Source organism: Cornus florida, unplaced genomic scaffold (assembly GCF_030987335.1).
Source record: "Cornus florida cultivar Cherokee Brave unplaced genomic scaffold, ASM3098733v1 CherokeeBrave_3.0.0_Hap2_Chr06, whole genome shotgun sequence".
Lineage (NCBI taxonomy): Eukaryota > Viridiplantae > Streptophyta > Magnoliopsida > Cornales > Cornaceae > Cornus > Cornus florida.
Window position 1 is genome coordinate 72,582,794 of NW_026775576.1, and position 23,467 is coordinate 72,606,260.

The 23,467-nt window shown below is 37.3% G+C and overlaps 1 protein-coding gene across 2 annotated transcripts; it reads left to right on the forward strand.

Annotated features, from left to right (window-relative positions):
• The first annotated feature begins 1,371 nt into the window (after positions 1-1,371).
• LOC132312020 (protein ALP1-like) lies at positions 1,372-21,898 on the forward strand. 2 transcript variants are annotated; one of them, XM_059810228.1, is made up of 2 exons: positions 1,372-1,748; positions 20,614-21,898. In XM_059810228.1, exons 1-2 carry the CDS (start codon positions 1,637-1,639, stop codon positions 21,657-21,659), a joined length of 1,158 nt encoding a protein of 385 aa, XP_059666211.1. In that variant the 5' UTR covers positions 1,372-1,636; the 3' UTR covers positions 21,660-21,898. The 2 variants fall into 2 exon arrangements, with proteins under 2 accessions (XP_059666211.1, XP_059666212.1); XM_059810229.1 differs by having other exon boundaries at positions 1,640-1,748; positions 20,706-21,898.
• Positions 21,899-23,467: the final 1,569 nt, after the last annotated feature.

Below are 23,467 nucleotides of genomic sequence, written 5' to 3' on the forward strand. Positions count from 1 at the left end.
ATATTCACGGATTGAAGGATCAAACGCCCACCACTAGTTTGATTATTACTGAAAAACTTACTTTAGTTGCATGTGCAGCCACACACCTAAAAACAACAATGCTAGAAGTTCTATTCAAGAAATATTTTATACTGAATTAAATAGAATATCTTTTTGTTTTGTATAAATTTGATATAATCACTAATGTTTCATGTGCATATCTATCAATTTCATCGGCTATGATTTGATTGCGCTCTGAAGCGAACCTTCTTTGCTTCTGTCTTACTGGCTTGATGTTCGGATCAACACTGAGAGAGTGATAGGACACAGAGGGATTGATTCCTGGCATGTCAAGTGGCTCCAAGCGAACACATATGCATTCTCAGGCAAGAAATCAACTAGCTGTCGTTTCTCCTCCACTACAAACCTTGATCTTATTCTTGTGGTTCTGTCTGTGACTCTGGTCTCAGAGGATCAATCTGTACATCCACAAGGGGTTCTTCAGTAAGGATCGAAAGCTCTTCCTCCTCCCCCACCTCTTTGGGTGGAGGCTCCTGTAATTGCTATCTCGGGCTTACAGGTTGGATGGACGTTTTTCTCTTCCCGCTGGCCTTTAAGGTTACAGAATAACATTCCTTTGTTGTCACTTGATCTCCATATATATTAATCACTTTACTTCCATCTGGACTCATGCACCTCATTACCTGGTGCAAAGTCGAGGGACACCTTGAATCTTGTGAATCCACCCTTTTCCCATCAAGAGATTATAAGACAGGTAAATCTCGACGACCACAAAGCTTTCTATCAACTCTCTCTCGGTAGCAAATACTGACAACTCGACAATAATTCTTTACACGACAATAATTCTTTACTAAACTTTAAGAAGAATAAATAAATATGTTTTTTTGGAACAAAAATATATAAAGAGAGAACCATTGTTCTTACTACAATGAACGTTTGGACTAATAATGAATGTGAGTAGTCAATATTTTTGTCCATAACATGTCTTTTTTCTTTCTACATCAATCAAGAACAAAATTAAAAATAAAGAAAAAAAATAAAAATAACAATAAAAAAAAAAGAAAAAAGAGAAAAGAAAGAGAGATGTGAATCGACCATCTCAAAAAAATTATTACATAATTGAAATTATATGATTTCGATCAAGTAAATAAAAAATAAAATTAATATATTTACTTACGTGTCAAAAACGTGATTGATTGGGAACATATAATTGTCAAACGGTGTAATAATTTTCTGTAATTCAATGATTTAGTATCTTGACTCAATGTAAGGTAATTCTTGTGAAGGTAAAGGTAAAAAATAATAAGAAAAATAACACTAACAGTTTGAAAATCGAAGTTGCCCTATTTGCATTACTTCTTTTCTTTTCTATTCAATTCGACAATGTCTCTCCTTTGACCAAACATATCATCAACGCACGTCGCCAGGAACGTATCTGGAAAAATATTTTCTCGCATATCATTGCATGCTCTGAAAAATACACACTAAACCAAACAAACCATAAAAAGCACTCTCTGCAACTAAAATATCTCTCTTCCCTTTTTGTACCCTCTCGTCATCAACACCATCTTTTCCCATTATTGTTTGGGTTTGGTGGGTCTTTCAAGATTTTTCTCAAGTGGGTCTTGGAGTTTCAATGGCACCCATTAGAGGGTTCAAGAGGAGAAAGAAACTAGAGAAAGAAAGTACAGAGCTGACCCAACCCAAGCCCTTCGATTGGTGGGACAACTTCTCCAAGAGGATTTCTGGTAAATACATATACACACACACACATATATATATTCTACCGATATATATGTTTATTTGCTTTTCTTGATTTATGGTGTTGAGCTTTTGTTGATTGTGGTAATTAAAATGTTATTGGTGTTACTGGGTATGCTTTGAATGGTGTTTATGGGGCATTGGTTAGGTTTTCTCTGTATTTGGTGGAATTTCATGACTTGGGTCAAATCCCGTTTTATGTAAATTAGTTGATTTATTGGTGTTCTTTCATTCAAACATGCTGATTTTGGACATGGAATGCTCTTGGGTATCTGCCCTTTTTTTATTATTATATTTATATTCCTATTCCAATTCCAGTTTCCATTTTCTTTTTAGTTTTCTTGTACATAAATCTCAATGTTCTGTTTGGTTGCGGAGAAAACAATGGTAAACAGTCCATCTAAAAGGATCCTAGCTTGTGCTGAGAGAAACTAAATAGAAGTAAAGTCATAGCTTGGTAGACGTATTTTTTGTGTTCTAGCTCTTGTCATTTTAATATATGTTCAATATGTGTTAAAGAGAGAATTTAAAATCACCTTTGGTGTACATTGGGTCAAAAGGGTTTACGTGGCTGGATACTTGAAAAAGCTGAAAGTTTGGAGTATTCTGGGACAATTTGATCAATTTGTTGAAGCAGGTGCTCAGAACAGCAAAATTAGGTGCTTTTGTCAATTGATTCAGTTGGCTAAAATTTGTGGCAGTCAATTTGTTTATATTTGTTTGGGAACAATGGGTTTTGGTTAAAAGGTGGTTTTATGTGGGTGTCTAAATAATACCTATGTGAGCAGCACGCATTCCTCTTTTTAACTCAGTGAAGATTAGGCTAAAAGCCAATGTTAACATTGTCTAAATAATACAAATTCGCTTTAGATTTTCTAAATCTTGAGTTCTTTTTTTTTTTTTTTTTAAATATATATATATATATATATATATATATATATATATATATATAATTTGATTTCCATGTTGATGTTGAGTTGCATCTTGAAGAAGGTGATTGACTTTTAGAACTACATAATGTAATTCTTGTTCCTAATGTTGAGGGGTAGCCAATTGAGGTCAACAAAAATATATCATCATCCTTGGTTTTGTCCCATACGGATGGGATTGGCCATATAAATTCTCTGTTTCTATTTTTTCCCATTATATACCATGTATCCCCTAATATTTAAAATTTTAAGATCATTTTTAATTACTTCATCCCATGTAAGTTTTGGTTGCCTCTTTGTCACTTATCTTCTAGGCTAGCAACTCTTTCTGTTGTAACCACTGTATCTTTTGATCTATGTTGTATATGACCATACTACCTAAGTTTGCATTTTATAATTTTATCATTAATAGGTGTTATTCCTAATATTTCTCTCACTCGTTCATTACTAATATTGTCTCTTCTAGTCACTCCTATTGTCCATCATAGCATCCTCATTCATTTATGCTACATGAATGTGTTGTTCTTTTTTCTTTTTCAACGCCTACACTCTACTCTATACAACATAAATTTATACTGAATAACACCATAGAGAATCATTTTGTTTGAATTCTTTTAATTACTTTGAGAAGCAGGAGAGAATCATTTTGTTTGAATTCTTGTAATTACTTTTGAGAAGCAGGAAAGAAACTCTTGTGCCACACTGTTTTCATCATATTTGCTGCAAATACAATACCGGAAAACATCTTAATAATTGGAATGCAAAAATAGCACTTTACTGAAGAAGAAATCGGGTGTGATTATCTATTGTTACTGGTGGTGTTTTAGTGGCAACATTGCTTTGAATGTTATCATTAATGCAGATATTGACAGTGAAGAATTGGTGGTAATGGAAAGAGGAATTGGTGATTTTGGTGTTGTGTTAGCTTTACTGTTCATAATGGTGGAAGTGGCAGGACTAGTGGTGGTAGTTAAGGAGGAGATTATGCATATGGCTATAATAAAAACTAAAATGGCAGTGATGGTAGTGAGGGTTGTAACAGTGTTAATGTTTCTATTATGACATGTAATGTGTACTTGTGGTGGCGTGCTTATTGGTGGTGGCTGTTATGGTGGTATACGTACCTACCCTAGGGCTTGTCCTAGAATCTATACGACAACGATTACCACATTAATGGAGAATGGTTTTTGTCATTTCCAATAACCAGTTTATTATTGACATCAGGGATGTTTGTGCTAAAAACCCTACTGTTATTGGTCTTGCTTAGTTGTCATTGCGTTGAGTTTTTTTTTTTTAGTTAATCCGTGAAGCATAATATTATAGTTATGTAACCAAATGTTTGGGTTTTTTGTTGACAAGTTGTTGAAACTCAAATTCTCACACATGGTAAATTTGCTTTCAGAAGAAATATAAAAAGAAGAAAAAAATGAGAGAATTGTGTAAAGGCTTGAATGAGATGAATCACTAGTATTTATAGATAAAAAGAGCACATGCTCATATTACAAGAAATGTAATTAAATCAAATCTAAATCAAATCACAGCATATTCAATGCCATTATTCATGGCTATCAAATCTCTGCTAATATGGTAAGTCATTCGATAAATCGTGGCTACCATATCTGCTGACACTCCCCCTCAAGTTGGTGCTTGGATATTTGAAACACCCAACTTGGACAATGCATTCTCAAACACAATCTTGCAAACACCCTTTGTAAGAATGTCTGCAAGCTACTGAGACCTTGTGACAAATGGAGTGCAAAGTTGATTAGAGATGATCTTCTCTCGAATGAAGTGACGGTTCACCTCTATATGCTTAGTCCTGTCATGCTAGACGAGATTTGCTGCTATGCTAATGGCGAACTAGTTGTCATAGTAAAGTGAGAATGGAAGTGACATTGGAAGGCACAAGTCTGTCATCAAGGTTTTCAGCCATAACAACTCACATACCCCAAAAGCTATAGCCATATACTCTGCCTCTGCCTAGATCGAGAGACAACATCCTGCTTTTTATTCCGCTAAGTAACCAAGTTGCCACCAATAGTGGTACAGTAGCCTGAAGTTGACCTCCTATCTGAAACTGATCATGCATAATCAGCACTTGTCCAAGCCTCAATAGGTAAGTGACTATGATTAGCAAACAAAATACAACGACTTGGACACCCCTTTAGGTAGCGAAGGATCCGAATAGTTGTATCAAGATGAGGGGTACGAGGAGAGTGCATGAATCGACTCACGACACTCGCGGCATAAGCAATGTTAGGTCAAGTCATGGATAAATAGATGAGCTTCCCAACAAGTCGTTGATACTGACCGACATCCGACAACTCCTCCCACTTAGAATCAGCTAACCGATGATTCTGCTCAATTGGAGTATCAACAGGACGAATGCCAAGCTGGCCACAAGCAAAAAGGAAGTCAATAACATATTTGCGTTGAGAGATTAGTATGCCAGCCTTGGAGCGAGCCACCTCAATGCCTAAGAAGTACTAAAGGGGACTAAGATCCTTAATCTCAAACTGACGGCCAAGATAGCTCTTAACCTCAGCAATTTTGGTAGTACATCTCCGGTAAGAATTATATCATCGACATACACAATAAAAGCAAGTATCTTACCACCTGAATGACGTAAGAACAAGGTATGATCAGCTGCACTCTGATGGAAACCAAATTGGAGCATGGCAGTGCCAAAGCGATCAGACCAAGCTCGAGAAGACTGCTTGAGGCTATACAGGGAGCGATGAAGATGACAGACCATATTGGAATGAGCAGGAGAACGTAAGCCCGGAGGGGGTCCCATATACACCTGCTCCTGCAAATCACTATTGAGAAAGTCATTCTTAACATCTAACTGAAATAAAGGCCAAGATCGAATCACAACAATGGAAAATAATACATGTGGTATTCATCTTGGCAACAGGGGCAAAAGTCTTTTGGTAATCTATGCCATGATTCTGAGCATAACCCTACGCAACTAACCGGGCCTAGTAACGAGCAACTGACCCATCTGGATTATGTTTAACTGAACACCCAACGACAACTCACAACCTTTTGTCCAATATGAAGCGGAACCATATCCCAAGTTTGATTTTTCTCAAGTGCTTGTAATTCTTTTGTCATAGCATCACGCTATAGTTGTTAAAAGCGCCGAAGGCGCGCGCCCGAGGCACATGAGCTGCGCCTGCCAAGGACATAGGCGAGACCCTTAGAACAGTCGCGCACCTCTGATGCAAAGGCGAGGGGCTCCAGGCGTTAATAAGGCGCGCCTAATTTAAGTTGCCTCTTTTAAATGATTTGTTTATTATTTTTATTAACTTTTATAACTTATTAACTTATGCTATGCTATGTTTATTACCATTTATAACTTATATTATTGTTTTAGTTGACAAGACAAAACAAAAAAGAAAAATAATAAAAATAAAAGGAAAGTAACAAAAAAGGAAGACAGAAGACTCAAAGAAGGGGCTAGGGCTTGCGATCGACTCAAAGACTCAAAGTGAATCTGCGACTGCTCTCTCACAAATCACGATCCAGGTAAGTTCTCTTCTTTGATCTTCTCTCTTCTTTTCTCTATTTTTTTTCTCTCTCTTTCTTCTTCTGCTTCTTCGGCAGATTCTTCTCTCTTTTTTTCTCTCTCCTCCTCCTCCTTCTTCGGCAGAAATCTTTCTCTCTCTTCTCCTCCTCCTCCTCCTCCTCCTTCTTCGGCAAAATTCTTCTTCTCTCTTCTTTTCTCTCCTTCTTCTTCTTCTTCTTGTATGGCAAAAATCTTTTTTTGATTCTTATTCTTCTTTATTTTTTATTTTTTTATGAAATCTGTGGTGCACATTTTGTTGCCATGAAATATGGTGCACATTTTGTTGCTGATTTTAGGGTACTGATGTTCCACTAAAACATGTGGGTATGTTTGCTTTTTGTGTTGGTGAGTGCAGTTCTTTTAGTAATTGGATTTTGCTCCAAATATAGCTGCTAACATTTTCAATCCTCTTGCCATGGATGGGGTTCCTTTTCAATGGTTCCCTTTTTACCTTTGTTTTTGGGATGATGGGTGGACTCTCACAGTCAAACATGTAAAGATAATTGATTTAGTTGATTTTTGCATCTTTATTGGGTGGTTTTTTTTTTTTTTTTTTATTCAACGTGTGCCTTGCTTCAGTCGGGCGCGCAATGAGGCCTTTACGCTTTTGTGCGCCTTGAGCCTTTAACAACTATGCATCACGCTATTGAGGTTGGGCTAGTGCATGTGCAACACTAGAAGGAAGAGGAACCAAGGCAATAGAAACAAGAAAACTCTGATAGGAGGGTGAGAGAGCACAATTAGAAACAAAATTAGAAATAGGATAAATATAAGAACCTTTACCCTTCCGAAGAGCAATGGGGCGATCATCTAGCGAAACAATAGCTTGAGAAGGCGGAGCTGGTGCCGAAGGAACAAGGCAGTCGATCATAGGAGTAGAAGCTTGTACTTGTTATCTATAACTATAAAACAGTGGAAAAGGAACAATTCCCCTATTGGAGGGGTATCATGAGGAGGAATAATAGAAGATGAAACAGGCAAAGGTAGAGGAGTTGAAGACAGAAGAAGGTGATCATCAATTGTGTTCAATGGGAACCACTCACTTTGAGAACTAATTGAACTTTTATAGTATGGTGTATACTCAAAGAAAGAAACATCCATGGATATAAACCGCCGATGATTGGGAAGATGGTAAACACCTATAACCTTTTTGAGAGTGAGAATAACCCAGAAACACACACTTCAAAGCCTTGGGTCAAGCTGTGTACGAGGTTGCCCCAATTGCTGAACAAAGCACACACACCCAATGACTCGTAGAGGAATAAAAAAAAGAGATTGATTGGGATGTAAGATTCAGAGTGGGGGTGCAAAGTTAAGAACCCTATAAGTGGTCCTATCAATGATGTAGACAGTTGCAATAACTGCATCTTCCCAAAATGACTGGGGAACATTCATGCCAATGCAGATTGCTCTGGCTAAGTCAAGGATGTGGCAATTCTTTTTCTCAGAACGGCCATTCTGTTGAGGGATTTTAACATTAGACATCTGATGCTCAATCCTAAATTATGTACATAACCACTAAACCTCCCTATAAGTGTACTCCGTACCGTAGTCAGATCTGAATTTTTTAATGGTACGACCATATTGATTTTGAACTATTGTCAATTTTCTTCCTTTTTTTTTTTTTTTTAAAAAAAAAAAAATGGTGCACACCTCATTTTTGGTTTTCATAAGATAGACCCACGTAACACGATTATGATCATCAATGAACAACACAAAATATTGAAATCAAGGACTAGAAGTAACTGGGCAAGGGCCCCACACATCTGAATGAACAAGATCAAAAGATGTTGAAGCAGTTTTATTACTACTAGGATAATTGGAACGAATATGTTTAGCCAAGTGACACGTCTCACAGGATAAATCTGTCACGTTACAAAATAAGGAAGGAAACAAATGTTTTAAATAACCGAAAGAAATATGTCCTATACTCTTGTGCCAATGCATAAGCTGGGCTTTATTTGGATGAAACAGAATTAGAAAATGAAACTGAATGTGCTTGAGGTAACAAAGGAACATCTAACAGGTATAGGCCGTCCACTTCACGCCTACTGCAACTGTCCTTTTCGACACCAGATCCTGAAAGAATGTTACACTACAATTTAATTATTTAGTAATGCTGCTAACAAAAAAAAGATTTCTAGTCAACTGTGGAACATGAAGTGTATCTGACAAAGTTAATGAATGAGTAACTGATATGTGACCCTTCCCAGCAATAGAAGATGGAGAGCCATTCGCAAGGCATACCTTGCGATGACAAGAACAGATACTTTAAGATTGGAAATATGAGGACATATCAGTCATATTGTCTAAAGCACTAGAATCAATAATCCAAGGTGTCGAAGATGTAGATACGCTATGTGTAGATGCAATAGTACTTGAATGGGCATAAATGGAGGTTGGGTGAGATGATGCCTCCATTTGATTGAAGAATTGTTTGAACTTATTTAAATCAGCTTGAGTCAAGTAAACTGTGGCAGAAGATGAAGAGTTGTCAGGAGTCGACAACAAGATTGGTTGTGTAACAGAATGTGCGGAGGATTGAGGCTGTTGTTTCTGTTGCAGTGGGCGTCCATGTAGTGCATAACAACATGATTTGATGTGACCAAGCTTCCTGCAATGGTCACACCGCCCACGTTGTCATCCCAGAGGAGGGCTGATGGTAGAACTCTGAATTGACTAGGATGGTGCAGTTCGTGAAAGGTTGGGAACATGAACCGCCATGGCAGAATGATCAATCGAAACAACACTCAATGGATGAGTCCGACGACTCTCATCTGACATCAAATAGGAGTATGCATCCTCAAGCGTAGGAAATGAAGATAAGCCCAATAATTGAACACATGCATACTCAAACTTGTCGTTTAACCCGATAAGAAACTGAAACACTTGATTCTTCTCCACAATCCCTGTATATAAAACTGCATCATCTGTATCATTCCAAGAGTGAAAGGAATCATAATATGACATCTCTTCCCAAATAGCATGAAGCTTGGCGATGTAACCTGAAACTGTCCTGAGAAATCCTAGTGATATCTCATTATCTCACCCCAACTGGAAAATCCGTGCATTACCTCTGAGAATAAGTGCGTTGAACCGAATCCCAAATCTGCTTAGTAGTTTTCATAAATATATAGCCAACAACTATGTTTGACTCCATCGAATTAACTAGCCAAGACATAACCATAGGATTGCAAACGAGCTGAGCTGTTTTTGAACAGTTCGGGCTTAGTTTGCTAAAAGCTCAGCTCGTGTTCGTTTATTTAATAAACAAACCGAGCCCAACAAAATATATCCGTTTAATTAATAAACAATCCAAGTTCAAACACACTCTAGATCGGCTCGTTAGTCCGCAAACATGTACGTGAACAAGCTCGTTAATGGGCTCGTTTTCGAGCTCGTGAATATAAATATATATATAATACATATACATGTATATAACATGCACAATTTATTTTATGTTGACTTAAAAATAAAAGCCCATCCCAACCCAACCCGACCCAACCCAATCCAACGTGTTAGAACATTTATATATATACATATATATATATATATATATATATATATATATATATATATTTGTGTTGGGTCAGATTGTAATTACGTATAGTTTGTGGCCATTATGCAATTAGGCCTTTCTTATGTTTGTATATAATCCCTTTTACGTTTAGGGTTCAATGTAATGAAGTGATACAAACTCTATAATCTCCTCTTTTTGTTGCATAATTCATGTTTTCACATGGTATCAGAGCGGCGATCCTATCTGTGTCATTAACGCCGCCACAAGCGCTAGGGTATGTACTAGCCTCGAGTGTTGTTTTCATCGCCGTGCCATCGTCACGAACCAGTGTGCAGATCCTAAGGTGTGTAGTCTTTGAAAGATCTGAACCGTGTTGCTCATCGCTGTGAAATCATCATTTTCTTTGCCGGAATTTTGTCAATGACCTTCGAATTACTGTCGTCAAGAAGTTTGCAGAGATCGACAGTGCTGTGTAGTCGCTGTTTGTGCGTGATTTTGTTGTCGGCGGCAGATTTGTGGTGAGTTGTGATCCTCACCTGCGTCTGTAGAGTTGTAGTTATCCTCTCTCGTTAGTTAAGCTCGTGTTTGGCCAGATCGCTGTAGAGGGCTTCCTTGTCGGCATCTCTAAGTCTGTGGTTGTGAAGAAGAAGAGTGGTGTTTGGCTATGGGTGTGCGGTTATCCCAAACAAGGTTAGCATATCCGAAGCATGGTTATCATATCCCAAACCAAGTTAGCATAACCTGACCCTATTGTTGATCCGACCTGATTTGGCAGACCCGGTTCAGATTCAGTTTTTTTTTTTTTTTTTTTCCTCTCTTCCTCTTCCCAGTGAAGACTCGTTATTCTGTGCCTCATTTCTTCATAGACAGCGGTACAGGCTCGTTGTGGTGTTCGTTATTCCGACATCAAATTTTTTTTTTTTCCTGTTATTTGGTTCTATATCTCCACCTTGTGTTTCCATGTCAGAAACAATTTCTCCAATGTCTGCACCTACTGAAATTAAGACCCCCATTACATCTACTGATCAAGTTGGATTACAAATTACCACTATTATGTTGAATAATTCCAATTACTTACTGTGGGCATAGGTTGTGAAAATTTTCTTGGGTGCTCGACGCAAATTAAAAATTATTCTAAATGATCCTCCACATAAAACTGACAAAGGTTATACTGATTGGGAAACTGAGAACTATACCTCTGGAATAGTATGGAACACTCCATTGCAACAAATTTCTTGTTTGTTAACATTGCAAAGGAAATCTGGGATGCAGTTAAAGAAACATATTCTATGGATACGAATGTCTCCCGCATTTATTCTTTGTATGAGAAGATGTTTCATTCCCGCCAGTCTAGTCAAAGCATTGGGGACTATTACAGTACCTTCAAAGGGCTGTTGGATGAGTTGAATCAGTACCATCCCCTAACTAATGACCTTGAAATTCTCAAGCAACAGCGTGAGGAATTTTATGCTTCTATTTTCCTTGCTGGTTTAGATCATAACCTTCAGAGTATACAGGACCAGATTCTTGCCAGTGATGGAGGTCTCCCATCTTTAGGAAACATTTATGCTCGATTACTTCGTGTTTCTGAATCACCATCTGCCAAATTCTCTGGGAGAGACAATTCAGCCATGGTGATCCCTTCTGTTATTACTCCTCCCTGGGGACGTGGTAATTTCAGTAGCAACTGAGGCCATGGGGGCATGCTAAGTGGTACTCGCGGAAATGGTGGTCGTGATAAAGGTCGTGATCGCCGTGGTCATGGACGGGCTGTTGCTCGCTATTGTACCCATTGTCATGGTATTAATCATACCATTGATGCTTGTTGGGATCTTCATGGAAAACCCAACAGTTACTTCCTCTGACATTGCTTCTTCTCAACCTTTTGTTGGCCAAGACCACTTAGCTTACCGTACACCTGTATCGAGACCACTTCATCTACTAGTGATAGTGTAACACTATCCTGACCCGATTTCAGTGCCTTGGTCAATCAGGCACAACACAAGTCTCCAGATGTTGCTACTTTTGCTCCATCATGTTTTTCAGACTTAAAGTCTCCATCCTCTCCTTGGGTACTCGATTCTGGGGCATCTACCCATCTCACGGGTAATGAATCTTTATTTTCTCACTTGCACAAATCCAATTCCACGTCTTTTGTTACTTTGGCTGATGGTAGAACTCGTCCTATTATTGGTCAAGGGACAATTAAGCCAACTGATGTCTCCAGCTGATGTTGTGTCAATCAGGCACAACACAGGTCTCCAGCTAATGTTGCTACTTTTGCTCCATCATGTTTTTCTCTCTATCCTCTCCTTGGGTACTCGATTCTGGGGCATCTACCCATCTTACGGGTAATGAATCTTTATTTTCTCACTTGCGCAAATCCAATTCCACGTCTTTTGTTACTTTGGCTGATGGTAGAACTCGTTCTATTATTGGTTAAGAGACAATTAAGCTAACTGCTTCTATTTCATTATCTTCTGTGCAATTGGTTCCTCAATTTCCTTTTAATTTATTATATGTTAGTAAAATAACTTAAGCTCTTAACTGTTCTATGACCTTCTATCCCTCTTTTTGTGTCTTTCAGGACCTCAAGACGAAGGGAACAATTGGTGGTGGCATTGAACGAAATGGCCTCTATTACTTGGATTGTGAGTTGTGTGCCCGTAGTGTGGCTCTCCATTCCAGAGTTTCTGCTCACTAGTGGCATTATCGATTGGGTCATCCCTCCTTGAGGTACTTGAAGTCTGCACTGCCGTTTCTCAAGTCGGTGTCTACTTTAGAATACAAGTCATGTCAATTAGGCAAGCATCATAGAGTTTCTTTTTCCCCCCGTATCGATAATTGTCGGTCTTCTCTTTTTGAATTGGTGCATACCGATATATGGGGTCTTGTTCATCACCCTAGTCTCTCTGGTTGTTCTTATTTCGTTACTTTTGTAGATGATTTTTAAAGGATGACATGGTTGTTTTTAATGAGAGATCATTCTGAGCTTCTTTCTGTATTTCAATCATTTTATAAAGAAATTGAGGTCCAATTTGGATGTGCTTTACTACAATCTGATAATGCTATGGAATATGTCAAAGGTGTTATTTCTGAATTTTGTGATTCTCATGGTATTTTGCACCAAACTTCTATACTCTTCAACAAAATGGCGTAGCAGAACGGAAAAATAGGCATTTAATTGAAATAGCTCAAACCTTACTGATCCATATGCATCTTCCCAACGAATTTTGGGGAGATGCCGTTTTAACTGCTTGCTATTTAATTAATCGTATGCCATGTTCTGTTCTTAATTGGCAGTCTCCTTATTCTATTGTTTTTCCCACTCGTCCATTATTTGCACTTTCCCTTTGTGTTTTTTTGTTATGTGTGCTTTGCTCATGTGCTACGTCTAGGCACTGATAAATTATCTCCTCGTGCAATTAAATGTGTATTTATTGGTTACTCTCGCACTCAAAAGGAATATAAATGTTGGAATCCTAGCATTCGTCATTTTTTGGTATGTATGGATGTGACCTTTTTTGAGGACACTCCGTACTTTTTACGTGGTTCGTTATTAACTTATGATTTTTTGCTTCCGCTACCTATTGTGTCTACCTCAACTGAGTCTGTCACACCACAACCACTTCAAGTGTATAGTCGACGCCTACGAGAAGCCTCCCACCAATTGTCTATTTCTCTTGGGGATCCTCCTCCTGTTGACGATCTCCCTATTGCCTTGGACAAAGGTACTCGATCTTGTGTTACTGCACATCCTATTTCTAACTTTGTGTCATATAATCATGTTTCGCTCTCTTTATCTTGTTTTTTATCCAAATTGTCAGCTACTCTTGTTCCTAAGACTTTGCCATGATCGATGAAATGGATGCCCTTCATCATAATGGAACTTGGGATCTTATTCGTTTACCTCCTGGTTGCAACCCGGTTAGTTGTCGGTGGGTATATACTGTGAAGTGTCTTCCAGATGGTTCCGTTGAGCGTTTAAAGCACATCTTGTTTCCAAGGGTTATACCCTGACTTATGGTGTTGACTGTGATGAGACGTTTGCCCTCGTTGCTAAGATTTCTTCTGCTAATCGTAATTGGCCTCTGTTTCAGTTAGACGTTAAAAATGTTTTTTTGCATGGTCACTTAGCAGAAGAGGTTTATATGGAGGAACCACCTGGTTTTGTTGCTCAGGGGGAGTATCGTCACAGTGTTTGTCGCTTAAAGAAGGCCTTGTATGGGTTGAAACAATCACCAAGGGCATAGTTTGGAAAATTCTCTGAGGCAGCATTAAAATATAGTCTCCGTTGGTGTTAAACGGATCATTCAGTATTTCATCAACATACTGAGGCAGGTTTTATATTTGTGGTTGTATATGTGGATGACATCGTCATCACTGGTGATAACTTAGCGGGTATTGCTAAACTAAAACAGTTCTTGCAACGATGTTTTCATACTAAGGATTTGGGCACACTTAGATATTTTTTGGGAATTGAAGTTGCTTGATCTAAGCTAGGAATAATCTTGTCTCAGAGACTTACTTGAGGAAACAAGTTTGTTAGGTGGTCATCCCGTTGATGTTCCTATAGATCCGAATCATAAACTTGTGTCTGATGAGGGAGATCCATTTGATGATCCGGGTAGGTATCGTCGACTAGTTGGTAAGTTAATTTACCTCACCATTACTCGACCTGATATCTCCTATGTAGTGAGTGTTGTGAGTTAGTTCATGGTAGGCCCTACGGTATCATACTGGCATGGTGTTCTTCGGATTATTCGATACCTCAAGCAAGCTCCGGGACTTGGATTGTTGTATAAATCAAATGGGCATCTCAGGGTGGAAGGTTTTACAGATGCGGATTGGGTTGGCTCCCCTTCGGATAGGAGATCCACTATAGGGTATTGCACCTTCTTTGGAGGTAATCTAGTTACATGGAGGAGTAAAAAGCAGATAGTGGTAGCTCGATATAGTGCAGAAGCCGAGTACAGGGCGATGACCCACACTTTTAGTGAGTTAACATGGTTACAACATTTTCTCGAGGGACTTGGGTTAATAGTCAAGACTCCTACTCCATTGTTGTGTGATAACCAAGTTGCTGTTCACATTGCATCCAATTCTGTATTTCATGAAAGGACCAAGCATATTAAAGTTGGTTGTCACTTCATTCGAGAGAAAATATTGAGTGGGAACATTTCTAATCCATTTGTGAAGTCTGAAGATTAATTAGCTGATATGTTTACTAAGGCTCTTGGTTATAATTGGTTAAAGGCGATTTGTTCTAAGCTGAGATTATATGATATATATATTCTCCAGCTTGAGGGGAAGTGTTAGAACATTTATATGTGTGTGTATATATATATATATATATATATTTGTGTTGGGTCAGATTGTAATTACGTATAGTTTGTGGCCAGTATGCAATTAGGCCTTTCTTATGTTTGTATATAATACTTTTTATGTTTAGGGTTCAATGTAATGAAGTGATACAGACTCTATATTCTCCTTCTCTTTCTGTTGCACAATTTATGTTTTCACACAATGCAAATAAACATAATAGATCAGCCCAAACCCATATTCCTAAGCCCATCATATAAACCCTAATCATCAGTATCTCACCCATATCCATTTCTTTCCCATCTCGATCTCCAACCTTAGCCTAATCGACACCTCTATTGGAAGCGGCGTTCTGGCCAAAGCACTGTGGCAACCTGCTACTTAAAGCCGACGACGATGTTACACTCCATCATGCCCGAAATACATTGTCACCCTCTCTATACCACTTTCACTTTTTCCGTAATTGGAAGTGAATATTCCTCCATTTGGATGGTGGAATCGGAAGTGATTATTGAAGCAAATATCATATTTGGGTTGAGAATAGTGTTAGATTCATTGTACCATGAGTATGAATGTGTGTGTATATATATAAATGTATACACATTACATATAGAGAGAGTGACTATGAGATCTGTTTTTCTTTCTGGAAATTAAACTATGAGATCTGATGCATACAGATAGAGACTATGAGATCTGTTTTTCGTTTTAGATAAAACCAGGAGATCTGTTGCGTTTGTACCCCATATATATATATATACATATATATATATATGTATGAATGTATGCATACACAATCGACATTGATATTTAATCGAGCTACCGAGCCGAGCTCAAACCATTTTGATCATGGTCGAGCCAAGCTCAAACACCATACCATAAAGTCGAGCTGAGTTCGAACGAGCCCCGACTCGGTTCGGCTTGGCTCGATTGCAGCTTTACATAACCATAGTGTTATCTGCAAACCACTGTGGATATACCTTCTCTGACTGAGCTGGCTCTTTCTCAGAACCAGTAATATAGCCAATCTTGCCTTTGTCACCAATGAACATCTTGGCGGACTATGCCTAAATCAAATAGTTGGAGCTATCCAACTTCACTGTGGTGATTTGAAGTCCTAGATTTTCTGATGAGTTGGTGGGAAAAATGGCATCACCACCCACAGAACTTGAGACATGAGAATTAATAGTCGAGGACCCTAAATCTGCCACAATCTGTCACATGACAAATAAACAATTTCGAAAACACCACAAATTCTATTAATAAATCAAAGGGTCTCCTCAAACCATAAACAATAACAATGTCTCCTCAAACCATTCCTGAAAATTCCAAAATATAGTCTTTTCAAGGAGCGCTGCCCGCTTACATATAGCCGGACAACTTCCTTCTCAATATCTGGAACCTCTTTGTAAACTCAAAAATTTTTACCCAAGCTTCTAGGTGTTGGACACCAACTATCCTAATTTACCCAACCCTGGAAGAGTAAAAAATAAATTGTAAAACTCAAAATTACCTGTTTTATTTATTTATTTTTATTTTTTATCACAAAACAGTAACACAGAAAATCATGTGTAGGCAACACCACAAGATGTTGCAAACAGCTTAAGGTGGCTGTCGCATAAGTAGCAAGGTTGTTGGAAGGTGTGGAAATGTGCCATCTCTGATACCAAGAAGAAATATAAAAAGAAGAAAAAATGAAGGAATTGTGTAAAGGCTTGAATGAGATGAATCACTCATTCACAACTCTAGCATTTATAGATAAAAAGAGCACATGCTCGTATTACAAGAAATGAAATGAAATGAAATCTATATCAAATCACAACATATTCTATGCCATTCTTCGTGGCTATCAAATCTGCTAATGCTTTCCCTTCTTTTGATGAAAAGGTATGCTGCCAAATCACATATATCTTGCTCTGTTGGTGTGCTTTAATGATTTTTTACTGCTATAGTGGTTATAGTATTTTGGTATCAGAGTTTTCGTTGCATGATTTTGGATTTTAATAGTTAATTTTATTGCTTTAGAAAGAGGTGGTATGAGAAGTAGTGATATTAACTCAAGATACTGGTATATTGGGATGTTTTCTTAATTTTCAGACCTTTGCTGAAATATGATTTTTTGTTTCTCTAAAGAAAACAACCTAGTTAACATTTTACTAGACTCACAACATATACTAGGTGCTTGTTAGTCCACTCCTAGTATAATATGGTATTTACTTGCAGACATGACCAACCCTCATGATGGTTAGTGGTCGCATGACACAAGGACTATGAAATCTCCTTTTTTGGAGGCAAAATAACCTTCTGCTTTTTATTTATTTATTTATTTATTTTTTATTTTTTTAAATTATATATGGGTGTGGGGGTGGGGGGCAGCGGTGCTTCTTGCTTGTTACCTTTTTTAAGATTACCGATTACTTGTATCAGATGTATTCATATCAAAATGATCAGGTACACTCAATTCAAGTCTTCATCATTGCATGATTGACAAAGCCAGTAGAGGTTATCTGGTCAATGTAATTAGCCTTTTCATTTGAAAGAAGTACCATGAATGTAGTTTAGGGAAAGAAGAGCTTCGATGCACAATCAGAAAATAAATGTGATGACAGCCATTTCAAATATATTCTTTTGTCATGGTTGAAGGTTTTTGTTGAGATCCTGCAGATAGCTGTGAAGCACACCACATCACAAGCTAACTGGAAAGAGAATGTATTCACTTTCATAGTATTACTTCTCTTAAAACCTCTTGACTTTCAAACTTTTCTCCAGACCTCTCATTTTATACTTATCTCTGTTGTATTTTCATGGATTAAAAGCAAATAACATACACCATGAAATTGTTTCCTGAAAAAAAAAAAAAAAAAATGCACCATGAAATCTTATATTGAATATGTTTTATTCATTTTATACATACTAATATACAAACATTAAGACATAAGGTTACGATAATTGGAACCAAATGACATTAACTAAAAAAGAAGAGATATTTCTTGTATTCTTTTAGTTTTTATTTTTTGTGTTTTTGTCATACTATGAAAGGTTTTCCAACTGTGCTGAACAACACCTTCCTCCCTCTCCCTGATTACCAACAGAATTAGAAATACCACTTGGACAATTAGGTTCACATGGGTTTGGTCCTCATGAATCATTAAGGAACTGCTCAACAGCCTCTGTTTGATGTTCAAATAATTTTCAAGTAGCAAGCATATCTTGACATCAAATTTTGGACTATGCTGTCAGTTAGTTATTTTTGGACTATGCAGCCCTAGGACACTTCCAAATTCCTTTTCTAATGCATCCTTCAATCATTTCTGTATATTAAATGAAATATTAGTAGTTCATTTTGTTACTTCCTCTGTGCCACATACACTTGCCTCTCTTTCATTTTCTTTAGCACCTCCTTCAAGAACGCCCAGGTATTTGACACTTGGGTGCCAAACGAAAGATGGCAAGACCTACCCAAGGTTCAAATTGTTGGTGATTAAATTTATTTTAAACTACTTAAGTTTCTAGTATTTTCCTCATATTTTCTAGCACATGGGCACATGCTTTTGGTTAGTACATGCTATAGGTGGTTCGCTAATTTATGCATATTCCACGAATCATTTAAATTAATCATGAATGTATGAAATGTTGCACATACATGTACTGTGGTAGGTCCAATGGACTCTTGGTATTTGTTCTCAAGTGGAATTAAAGATTTCAGAGTAAAGTTCCTCCATTTCTCTCCCTTAAAGTGATTTAGTGTTTTCTAGCCCACTATTTTCTAACAAAGTAGTAACAGAGCAAGCAAACACAAATGAGATACTAAAAAGGGAAAATAAACTTTTATTTTTATTTTGGCTTCCTAGGGTCGGTTGACTCGGTTCATGTAATCTTAAAAGTTTCGGCTAACAAGCGTGAGAATGGGGATTCAAGTATGAGAGCAACCACTTGTACAGAGCAACGCCACAAGGCTAGGTTTGTTTCTGTTATTTCCTTATACACTCGGCATAGGCAAGAGCCGCAAGACTAGCACTAGGTGAGCCTTTTCCAACAATTCTGAGCTGACACCTCTCTCTCTCTCTCTTTCTCTCTCTCTCTCTCTCTCTCTCTGTGTATATATGTATATATGACATTGTGAATGCTCCTGCATCATTATAAATGTTAGGTTATGATTCCCAATTATGGTTACCTTAAGGAACTAAATGTGTGCTCACAAGGGCTTGGTCCTCATCAAATACTATCATCCTTCACTTATCAAAAAAAAAAAAATACTGTCATCCTTCCAAAGGGTTTCAAGGACGAAGCATAGATTGGCATCAAAATAATAAAGTGTTGTAAGTAAATTTAGCTTTGAGATGGAGCCCATGGGACACGTTCAAGTTCCTTATCTACATTCTTTCCCATATTTTCTGTATATTAACTTTAAGCAGTTCATTTTGTTACTCCCTCTGTACCACAGAATACTGGCCTTAGTTCAAATTTTTTTCCCTATTATGTCATGCTAAAACCATTGTAAAAGCTATGTTTGAAATTTGTTCTGTTATTCCCACAGTACACCTGTAAAAATGAAGATATTGTTTCCAAATTCTACCATCAAACAATGAAAAGATAATATCAGAAGACAAACCTGAATGAATGAGATGGAATGCATTGATCACATCTCCTTCATATATGTCCTTCTGAAAAAACGTCAATCTTATAGGGAAGGATGAAGTAATAACCATGAGGATGTTATTCTATGTACTTAGACTCTTGAGGTACTCATTTGATCTCATCAACACTCGCGAATATAAGAAGATGAATGTGTTAAACACTCAGTTTTCACAACAAAGAGCAACTCTTGAAAGGGACTGCTGTTGCTGGATAAGGTCTTTCCTGTGTAGTAGTACTGAAGCATTTTCAATGTATGAGATGAATGAAACGTGGACAACCAGCCTTTTTCCTCAAGAAGTACATCATAAAATATTCTAAAATGTATAATTCATTTTCTTTATTTTGGAGTACAATTTAAATACTAATGAATGAAGTTCTGTGCTGCGAACTAGGAAAAAAAAGAAGTTCTGTGCTGTGACAATATATGATGGTGAGAGGTTCTTTCTAAAACAATTTCCTTTATATTCTGTAAATACCAAGTGGAGCCTTGGAGTAACTTTCTTAATAACCTTTTCGTGCTATAGGTTCACTAAGAAGGATTTACCTCTGCTGAGTATTGTATAATTATGTGCTAGTAATTCCTTCTTCTGTGTCTTTTGAATAATTGAGTAGGCATACTATAACTAACCAGGTTTTGAATTTTAGCTGAAGTTACTAGTATAGTGTTCTTTGTCATTTTGTGTTTGCCTAAACAACTTATTGAATATTCTTCAAGCATATTGGCAATCATGCCTTCTTAGATTTCCCACATCTTTTAAGTATTTAGTTTGGACTTGACACCCCATCATCTCGGGTCTATGTGATGATTACCAACTTCTTGTCTTATACATTTCACAGCCATGAATGATTATCTCCTCCTTATTGTTGTGTTTCAGGGTCTTTGTACGAATCAGATAATTCAGCTAAATTTGAATCTTTTTTCAAGATTTCCAGAAAGACATTTAATTATATATGTTCCCTTGTGAAGGAAGAAATGATGGCTAAGCCTGCAAACTTCTTTGATATTAACGGAAAGCTTTTGTGTCTAAATGATCGAGTTGCTGTTGCTTTAAGAAGGCTGAGCTCTGGTGAGTCATTATCAGCTGTTGGAGATGCATTAGGGATAAACCAATCTACTGTTGCCCAAATAACCTGGCGGTTTGTGGAAGCCATGGAAGAAAGAGGACTCCACCATCTCTATTGGCCTTCTACAGAAGAAGAGATGAATGAGATTAAGTCCAAATTTGAGAAAATCCGGGGCCTTCCGAATTGTTGTGGTGCCATTGACACCACACACATCTTGATGTGCCTGTCCTCTCTTGACCAATCAAATAAAGTATGGTGTGACGAAGAGAAGAATCATAGTATGATCCTGCAGGCAATTGTGGACCCAGAGATGAGATTCCGGGACATTGTCACAGGCTGGCCAGGAAGTGTGACCGACTCCCTTGCGCTCAAAAGCTCAAATTTCTTTAATCATGCTGAAGTAGGGAAGAAACTAAATGGGACAAAGATTAAGCTGTCAGAAGGCATAGAATTGAGGGAATATATAGTTGGCGACAAAGGGTTTCCCCTTCTGCCATGGCTTCTCGCTCCTTACCAAGGACAAAACCTTTCCAAATCTCAGGTCAACTTTAATAAGCGGCATTTTGCAACACGAGTGGTGGCACAAAGGGCATTGTTTAAGTTGAAAAATACATGGAGGATTATTGAAGGAGTGATGTGGAAACCCGATAAGAACAAGTTACCAAGGATTATTCTTGTTTGTTGTTTGCTGCACAATATTGTCATTGATTTGGAGAATGAGGTGCCAGATGGGATGCTTTTGTCTCACCATCATGACTCAGGCTATAAACAACAAGTTTGTGATTCTACTGACAAGTCTGCCTCTACTCTAAGAGAGAAGCTTTCTCTCTACCTGTCTGGAAGATTGCCGCCTTGAAAGCATCTCTCTCCCTATATATATATATATATATATGTTATGAATGACTGACTATATTCAATTGATCTGATGACTAACTACTTTTGTGTTTGCTAGATTGGGGTGTTATAGTTGTCACAGAAGCTAATGATTACTTTGTATCGATGAAGTTTTCAATTTTAAGGCCTTATTCAAAGCAAACAGTGTATCTAGTGACATTAATTCTCATATTTCAAGTTCAGTCTTCAGTTTACATGGTACGGGACTTAAGAATCCGAATTGGTGGATCTCCAAGAACGCAAAATACATTGACCTAGATGATTTTGGTCGTTTCAGAATCTGCTTGCTTGAATGATTATTTTCTTATGGTAAGAGAGAATTTATTGGGCACTAGAGAGCTTTGTATTCTTGATATGTACTAGTTGTGGTGGAAAATATATGTTAATATTATGAATGCAAGAAGCTAAGTCTCTATGAACTTCAGAAATCTTCTGTTCACATATAAGATCACAAGCCCTGATGGTCTTAAAATGCTAATCATTACCAGGTGGTTTCAACTTTCACAAACCCTATCATGTCCAGATAGAACTACTTTCTATTATGGATTTTTTATTTTTATTTTTATTTTTTTTTAATTTATTATTATTATTATTAGTATTATTTGTGGGTGTGGCCCTGTGGGTAGATAAGGACTAACACATCCGGTAGGAGGAAATATCATTAAGGTAGACCTTTCTTGGCGTTTTTCTAATGTTTTGTGTCGGTTCATTACTACTTTTCTTGACAGGACAGGGCCGTTGTTCATTATCATTCCTGCCTTAATCTCATGTGATGGGTCGGCGACGTGAATTGAATTTTCTCGTCAATCTTTCCTATTACATTTCATTTCTACTATGTTCAACTTTTTAAAGTCATTTTTAATAACCTCATCCCATGTTATTTCAAGTCCGACTTTTTCATTTCTTACATTCTGTTACAATTAAAACTGACAAGTCTCCAGGCCATCTAAATTTATTCTCTAATTTTCTTCCCAATCGGTGTTATACCTAATTTTCTCTCAATCTCATTAATGACTTTATAGACATCTAAATCTATTCTCTAATTTTTTTCTCAATCGGTGTTATATCTAATTTTCTCTCACTCATTAATGATCATCTTTCTTAGTCACTCCCTTCATTCATCTTACCGTCCCATTTTTGTCACATGAAGGTGCCGCCCCCATACAATTAGCACTAGCACTGTAACGACTAGAGCATGCTCCTTAGCTTGTCTTACCTTTTTCTTTTTTCTCTAGATCCCCCGTATTGCTAATTAGAACATGAAGGGTGTGATCCAATTTCCCAAGTAAAGGATGAGAGAGAGAGACCTCGAGCTTAGGTACTCATAGATGCAAATTCATTGGTTTTTTTTTTTTTTTTTATTTATTTATTTATTTTAATTAATACTTTTTTAAAAAACGATTGCAGAGCTCAGTTTCGTGTCGTTTCAATTTTTTTTTCCCGTTTTTAGAAAAAAAAAACTTTTTTTTCCCCTTGTCTCAATGACACAAGAATGTCACATAATCGTACAGAGTGACTATAGTATAAATTAGTCGACTGAGAGATAAATTAATGTAATATTTTATCAGCTTCGATTATAAAGAATGATAATAGAAGGTTTTCCATGATTGATTACTTTTCTTCTAGTTATAAATAAAAAAATAAAAAAAGTTTATTTAAAATAAACACCGGAAAAATGGTTGTGAATTTCAGAAGCACAGATAATTGGACAATGACTTACTTGCCGATATTGCAAATGTCGGAAAAATAAGACACCAGTAGGATGAATGC